General features: G+C 43.2%; 1 protein-coding gene across 1 annotated transcript in view; it reads left to right on the plus strand.

The window, feature by feature from the left end:
- CRISPLD1 (cysteine rich secretory protein LCCL domain containing 1) overlaps positions 1–7,464 on the plus strand; it is a 148,312-nt gene extending 140,848 nt beyond the window's left edge. Inside the window, exon 15 of the mRNA XM_073679457.1 lies at positions 3,854–7,464. Within this exon, the coding sequence (XP_073535558.1) occupies positions 3,854–3,905 (52 nt within the window). The 3' untranslated portion in view covers positions 3,906–7,464. The remainder of the gene's footprint in view (positions 1–3,853) is intronic.
- Positions 7,465–8,420: the final 956 nt, after the last annotated feature.

Genomic DNA, 8,420 nt, shown 5'->3' on the forward strand with positions numbered 1-8,420 from the left:
GGCGCTAGATTTCCTATTCAGGTTTTCACAGATCATAAGAATTTAATCTATCTGGATGCTGCCAAGCGCTTGAATGCCCGTCAAGCTAGGTGGGCACTTTTTTTTTCTCGATTTCATTTTTCTGTTACCTATATCCCTGGTACTAAGAATATTAAAGCCGATGCTTTATCTCGCAGCTTCTCTCCTATGGTCAGTGCCGAGGAGGAGGAGCATACAGAAAGGAGTTGTGGTGGCGGCATTGGACTCTGTTTTGGAGAATGGGATTCTGAAAGCTCAAGATGATGCTCCATCTAACACTCCCCATGGGAGTTTGTTCGTGCCTAGAACCTTTAGGAGAGATTTGTTTGTGGAGTGTCATGAGTCTCGGTTCGCAGGTCATGCAGGAATTTCTGAGACTAAGAGACTTATCAGTCACAGTTTTTGCTGGACTGGATGGCAGAAAGATGTCATCAAGTGGGTGCGTCAATGTACCGTGTGTGCTAGGTCAAAGGCTTCACATACTCCTATTGCGTGGTTGCTTTGCCCTCTGGAGGTTCCTAGTGCGCCTTGGACACATCTCACAATGGATTTTATTACTGATCTGCCCATGTCCGAGGGTTTTACTGTCCTCTGGGTGGTCGTGGACCATTTTAGTAAGATGTGTCATTTGGTTCCATTCATTAAGTTGCCCTGCGCCAAGACACTCGCTAAGGCGTCTGTTAAGGAGATTGTCAAGCTTCATGACATTCCCACGGATATTGTTTCTGATAGAGGACCTCAGTTTGTGGCTTGCTTTTTGTGACAGGTTGGGAGTCCATCTGTCATTTTCGTCTGGGTATCATCCTGAGTCCAATGGACAGACTGAAAGAAAGTACCAGGATGTAGAACAGTTTTTGTGTTGTTTGGTGGCGGACAATCAAGAGGTGTGGTCTGAGTTTCTACCTCTCACAGAATTTGCTCTTAACAATCATACATTCTCCTCAGCTGGGTGTTCTCCTTTTTTTTGTTGTTGTACTGGGTAACATCCGTCTTTTGGTTCGCTCTCCAAATTGGGGTCGGCGGTGTCGGAGGAGGAGAATTTTTCCGGTGATTTGGAGAGAGTTTGGACTAATGTACATTGCAACCTTCAAGAGGCTAACAAGAAGTCCAAGAAGTATTTTGACAGGAAACGTAAGGATGTTTTGTTTACTGTCGGTGACATGGTTTGGTTGTCCTCAACGAACTTGCGGTTGAGGATTCCCTCTAAAAAACTGGGTCCTAAGTTTGTGGGTCCATTTAAAGTGCTTCAGGTTGTTAACCCGTCTACGGTTAGGTTGGATGTCCCTACTTCCTGGAAGATTAATCCTATGTTTCATGTTTCCTTGTTGAAAAAAGCTGATGTATCAGATAGGGATGCCACTGTCACAGTTCCTCCTGTGATGGAAGACGGCGAATATGAAATTTCTCGTATCTTGAATTCTAGATGGCATAGAGGGAGATTACAGTATCTCGTCTCCTGGAAGGGTTTTGGTCCCGAAGATAACTCCTGGGTAAGGGAGGATGATGTCTCTGCTTCTAGGTTTGTTAGAGCTTTCCACAAGAGGTTTCCAGATAGGCCTGGGCCTGGAGGATCCGGAGGATCCTCATAAAAGAGAGGGTACTGTTAGAACCCTCCTGTTTGTTTTTCCATCTTGTTTTTTGTGGTCATGTGACCATCTGCCTTTATATTCCAGCTCCGCCCTTTTGGCTGTGCTGGACTTCAGTGTTGTTTGACTATTTTGCTAGCCAGGTGCTTCTGTGCCTCCCTCTGTCAGTTCGCTTGGTCCTTCTGGGACCTTTAGTACCTTTTTGTCAGTTTATTTTTTTGTGTTCTGCAACAGCTTTCTCTGTTCAGGAGGTGTCCCATTTTTGTTCCAGTCCTTAGTTCCTTTAGGGACCCCTTCCCTTTATGCATTAGGTCTTCGTTCAGACTAGCCGAGGACTAAGGCGGGTCTGTTCGCAAGGAACAGGCAGCCTGCTACATCATAGGGATTTAGCTTAGTTTTACTGTAGGGATAGCTTTCCCCTCTCTTTCCTTAATACTTTTTGCAGATCATAACAGTTTCACTGTTGGTATTGTATTGGGCAGGTGATGAGCAGTGCCTGGTTTTCTCCACACATACCGCTTAGAATTATCACCAAAAAGTTCTATCTTTGTCTCATCAGACCAGAGAATCTTATTTCTAATAGTCTGGGAGTCCTTCATGTGTTTTTGAGCAAACTCTATCCAGGTTTTCATATGTCTTGCACTAATGAGAGCCTTTCTTCGGGCCACTCTGACATAAAGGCGCCAATGGTGGAGGGCTGCAGTGATAGTTGACTTTGTGGAACTTTCTCCCATCTCCCTACTGCATCTCTGGAGCTCAGCCACAGTGATCTTGGGGTTCTTCTTTACCTCTCTCACCAAGGCTCTTCTCCCACGAATGCTCAGTTTGGCTGGACGGCCAGGTCCAGGAAGACTTCTGGTGGTCCCAAACTTCTTCCATTTAAGGATTATGGAGGCCACTGTGCTCTTAGGAACCTTGAGTACTTCAGAAATACTTTTGTAACCTTGGACAGATCTGTGACTTGCCACAATTCTGTCTCTGAGCTCCTTGGGCAGTTCTTTTGAGCTTATGATTTTCATTTGGTCTTACATGCACTGTTAGCTGTGAGGTCTTATATAGACAGGTGTGTGCCTTTCCAAAACAAGTCCTATCAGTTTAATTAAACACAGCTGGACTCCAATGAAGGAGTAGAACCATCCCAAGGAGGATCATAAGGAAATGGACAGCATGTGACTTAAATATGAGTGTCTGAGCAAAGGATCTGAATAATTATGACTATGTGATATTTCAGTTTTTCTTTTTTAATAAATTTGCAAAAATTTCTACATTTCTGTTTTTTTCAGTCAAGATGGGGTGCAGAGTGTACATTAATGAGAAAAAAATGATCTTTTTAGAATTTACCAAATGGCTGCAATGAAACAAAGAGTGAAAAATGTAAAGGGGTCTGAATACTTTCCGTACCCACTATAAGTAGGTTGTCCAGTACTTTTTATTGATGGCTTATCATTGGGATGGGGCTTCAATATCAGATTGGTGGGGATGTGACACCCAGCACCCCACCTATCAGCTGTTCCTGATTTCTGGTGAGGGTGGCAGCCGAATGTGATCAATTGTGAAGCAGAACAGCACAGCTCTGTCAACAGCCTTTAGCGTGAATACATTCTAATAGGAGCAGTTGTGCAGTTCCTAGCCGCAGCCATTACACAACTGTCAGAGGTGTGGTGTGCAGCTCCACAACTGATCACATCCACCTGCCACCACCACTGGGAACAGCTGATCACTGGGGATGGTGGGTGTCGCACCACCACTGATCTATCATTGATGACCTATCCTAGAAATGGGTCATCAATATAAAAGTACTGGACAATCCCTTTAAAGGGTAAGTAGGATCTAGCACTAATTAAAAACAAGCTTAGACTGGTGAGAGGAGTGCTCAGCCAACTATGGAGGCAGGCACGATCTCCAAATGTACGCTACAAAAGAGCAAATCTGATGAGTATAACGAAGCAAGTGTGAACAGGTGCAAACTACTATGATTGTATTATATGCGTACCAAAGAGGGTCAGCAGACACTCTATATGCCAAGATATATGCAATCATTGAATACATGAATTTTAAACTGCATTACTGCCATATAGACTATACTTGGTGCACTATTTAGCCAATGTGTCACATGAACAGCCATTCAGGGCGACTGTTCGGGACTACATGACATTTCTGGGGTCACAATATATGTGTATAAGTATATACAATAACTTTTAAAGGTTTCATAACACTTTAATAATTCTACCATTATATTTGCTTTGCAGTTTACATAATCCATTGGGAAGCAAGGCATTTAGAATATTTGCTGTCATCTGAGATGGGAGAGGAAAGCGAAGAAAAAGTTCAAAAGTCCAAAAGAACTTGTCTTAAGATTTGTATAAAGATGTATTATTGTACAGTCTATAATATCGATTAGAAGAACATTTGTGGATCATAGTAAAATGAGGCTGTATTCATTATAGAATATTTAACAATTTTAGAATTTTATTGATTCCTGCTGTATCTGACCCCTTCATGGCATTCAAGCTATAGTATATAGATCCACTGGTATAGTCAGAATTATGTTTTTATATTGTAAAATGCCCCATTCCTTGGATTGGGGGAGTCTAAACTGAAAAAAAACCTGAAATAGTAATATTGAGCTGAGGAATGAACCAAGCAACATTTTAAGGAAATATATAGAAAGTTCTTCTAGTTTTTCCCTTTCTATCTTTATATTTCCCAGTGGAAATATCGGCTTTTAAATACCTCAGTAGACCGATGTATGATTTATACCACCTGAAGATAGAAAAGTAAATGTCCAATGGTTAAAGGGTTATTCTGGATTAAATCTCACCTCTGGAATCTCAACTGCTCAACAAACTGGAGGAGAATGTGGCGTTCCTTCATTGTGTGTGCAAGCGCAGTGGCTCGTACATACGGGCAACGGGCAGAAATGTCTTCTACTGCAACTTGTCCTATTCAAGTAAAAGGAAATAGCTGTAGTAACAGGCACAGCCACTCTTGGGGACAAGCCACTGTGCCTATGTAAACAGGATGCAGCACTTGCAGGCCCCTTCATTGTGTTGATTGGCAGGGTGCTAGAGGTTTGACCCCTGTAAATAAAAAAATGTCTATTCTAAGAGTTTAAAATTTACATAGAACATTGTTATATTTCTAATATATACTGTATACTGTTACAATTCCCCAAGAGCATCATGGTATTGATCGATAATTATTTATGATCAATAATTATTTATGCATTTACAATGGAAGTTCAGGCTAAAGCATCTTCTGGTTTCACTCTCAAAGTACAGAACTTCATAAGTATGATAATGTACTGATGGAAACCTCTAGGTCCGTAATCTCCATGTTTCAAATTAGTATATACCAACACACCTCATAAACATTTAGCTTCTGTGCGATACAACCAGTTTTTGGGAATTTAACATGCTGAAAACATTAAAGGTAATCTGTCATGTTCCAAAATGCTATTAACATGCTGATATGTGGTTAATCTGCAGGTTAATAGCGTTCTATATCTATGCGGCCGCTGCAATGAGAGCCCGTGAGGAAAGCGGGAGGAAACAAACATTATTCCTCCCAGTAGCCTCCGGCTTTCATCCATAGAAGCGCAGTTGGCACGGCTTTAGTCACTGATCAGTAATGATGAGCACAAATGCTTGTTCCTGGAGTTTGCCTAGGGTGCTTGGGTATGCACTGAGTATCGCGGGTGCTCGAGTGACATGTTCGAGTCCCCGCGGCCGCGTGTTGCATGGCTGCTAGACAACTACAAAACATACGGGCATTGCCCCTGTTAGTCATTCAAACTCCGCATGTTTTGTGACTGTCTAACAGCTGCAAAAAATGCGGCTGTGGGGACTCAAACATGTCACTCGCGCACCTGCGATACTCAGTGCATACAAGAGTACCCTTGGCATACTCGAGTAATGAGCACTCAGTATATACAGTGGGAAAAAAGTATTTAGTCAGCCACCAAATGTGCAATTTCTCTTACTTAAAAAGATGAGAGAGGCCTGTAATTGACATCATAGGTAGACCTCAACTGTGAGAGACAAAATGAGAAAACAAATCCTGAAAATCACATTGTCTGATTTGGAAAGAATTTTTTTTCAAATTTTGGTGGAAAATAAGTATTTGGTCAATTACTAAAGTTCACCTCAATACTTTGTTATATATCCTTTGTTGGCAATGACAAAGGTCAAACGTTTTCTGTAAGTCTTCACAAGGTTGGCACACACTGTTGTTGCTGGTATGTTGGCCCATTCCCCCATGCAGATCTCCTCTAGAGCAGTGATGTTTCAGGGCTGTCGCTGGGCATCACGGGATTTCAACTCCCTCCAAAGGTTTTCTATAGGGTTTAGATCAGGAGACTGGCTAGGCCACTCCAGGACCTTGAAATGCTTCTTACAAAGCCACTCCTTCATTACCCAGGCGGTGTGCTTGGGATCATTGTCATGCTGAAAGACCCAACCACATTTCATCTTCAATGCCCTTGCTGATGGAAGGAGGTTTGCACTCAAAATCTCACAATACATGGCCCCATTCATTCTTTCATGTACACGGATCAGTCATCCTGGTCCCTTGGCAGAGAAACAGCCCCAAAGCATGATGTTGCCACCCCCATGCTTCACAGTAGGTATGGTGTTTTTTGGATGCAACTCAGCATTCTTTCTCCTGCAAACACGACGAGTTGTGTTTCTACCAAACAGTTCTACTTTGGTTTCATTTGACCATATGACATTCTCCCACTACTCTTCTGGATCATCCAAATGCTCTCTAGCAAACTTCAGACGGGCCCGGACATGTAATGGCTTAAGCAGGGGGACACGTCTGGCACTGCAGGATCTGAGTCACTGGCGGCGTAGTGTATTACTGATGGTAGCCTGTGTAACATTGATCCCAGCTCTCTGCAGGTCATTCACTAGGTCGTCCCATGTGGTTCTGGGATTTTTGCTAACTGTTCTTCAGATCATTTTGACCCCATTGGGTGAGATCTTGTGTGGAGCCCCAGATCGAGGGAGATTTTCAGTGGTTTTATACAGTGCCTACAAGTAGTATTCAACCCCCTGCAGATTTAGCTGGTTTGATAAGATGCAAATAAGTTAGAGCCTTCAAACTGCAAACGAGAGTAGGTTTTATGAACAGAAGCATAAATCTTACAAACCAAAAAGTTATGTTGCTCAGTTGAATTTTATTAAATTTTAAACATAAAAGTGTGGATCAATTATTATTCAACCCCTATGTTTAATATTTTGTGGAATAACCCTTGTTTGCAATTACAGCTAATAATCGTCTTTTATAAGACCTGATCAAGCCGGCACAGGTCTGTGGAGTTATCTTGGCCCTCTCCTCCATGCAGATCTTCTCCAAGTTATCTAGGTTCTTTGGGTGTCTCATGTGGACTTTATTCTTGAGCTCCTTCCACAAGTTTTCAATTGTGTTAAGGTCAGGAGACTGACTAGGCCACTCCAACACCTTGACTTTTTCCCTCTTGAACCAGGCCTTGGTTTTCTTGGCTGTGTGCTTTGGGTCGTTGTCTTGTTGGAAGATGAAATTACGACCCATCTTAAGATCCTTGATGGAGGAGCGGAGGTTCTTGGCCAAAATCTTCAGGTAGGCCGTGCTATCCATCTTCCCATGGATGCGGACCAGATGGCCAGGCCCCTTGGCAGAGAAACAGCCCCACAGCATGATGCTGCCACCACCATGCTTGACTGTAGGGATGGTATTCTTGGGGTCGTATGCAGTGCCATCCAGTCTCCAAACGTCACGTGTGTGGTTGGCACCAAAGATCTCGATCTTGGTCTCATCAGACCATAGAACCTTGAACCAGTCTGTCTCAGAGTCCTCCAAGTGATCATGAGCAAACTGTAGACGAGCCTTGACATGACGCTTTGAAAGTAAAGGTACCTTACAGGCTCGTCTGGAACGGAGACCATTGCGGTGGAGTACGTTACTTATGGTATTGACTGAAACCAATGTCCCCACTGTCATGAGATCTTCCCGGAGCTCCTTCCTTGTTATCCTTGGGTTAGCCTTGACTCTTCGGACAAGCCTGGCCTCGGCACGGGAGGACACTTTCAAAGACTGTCTTGGCCGTGGAAGGCTAACAGTAGTTCCATAAGCCTTCCACTTACGGATGATGCTCCCAACAGTGGAGACAGGTAGGCCCAACTCCTTGGAAAGGGTTTTGTACCCCTTGCCAGCCTTGTGACCCTCCACGATCTTGTCTCTGATGGCCTTGGAATGCTCCTTTGTCTTTCCCATGTTGACCATGTCTGAGTGCTGTTCACAAGTTTGGGGAGGGTCTTAAATAGTCAGAAAAGGCTGGCAAAAGAGATCTTTAATCCACACATGTGAAGCTCATTATTCTTGGTGCCTGAACTACTTCTTAATACTTTAGGGGGACCAAACAGAATTCTTGTGGTTTGAGGGGTTGAATAATAAATGACACTCTGAATTAACTTTTAACGTTTAAAAAAAAAAAAAAAATTTGCTGCAGTGCATTTCCCACTTCCAGGCTGATCTACAGTACAAATGTCACAATGCCAAGTTAATTCCGCATGTGTCAACCAGCTAAATCTGCAGGGGGTTGAATACTACTTGTAGGCACTGTATGTCTTCCATTTTCTAATTGTCGCTCCCACAGTTGATTTCTTTACACCAAGCTGCTTGCCTATTGCAGATTCAGTCTCCCCAGCCGGGTGCAGGGCGACAATTTTGTTTCTGGTGTCCTTTGGTTTTCACCATAGTGGAGTTTGGAGTGTGACTGTTTGAGGTTGCGGACAGGTGTCTTTTATACTGATAACAAGTTCAAACAGGTACCAG

This window comes from Phyllobates terribilis, unplaced genomic scaffold (genome assembly GCF_046119375.1).
Source record: "Phyllobates terribilis strain yellow unplaced genomic scaffold, ASM4611937v1 Scaffold_4__5_contigs__length_816908805, whole genome shotgun sequence".
NCBI lineage: Eukaryota > Metazoa > Chordata > Amphibia > Anura > Dendrobatidae > Phyllobates > Phyllobates terribilis.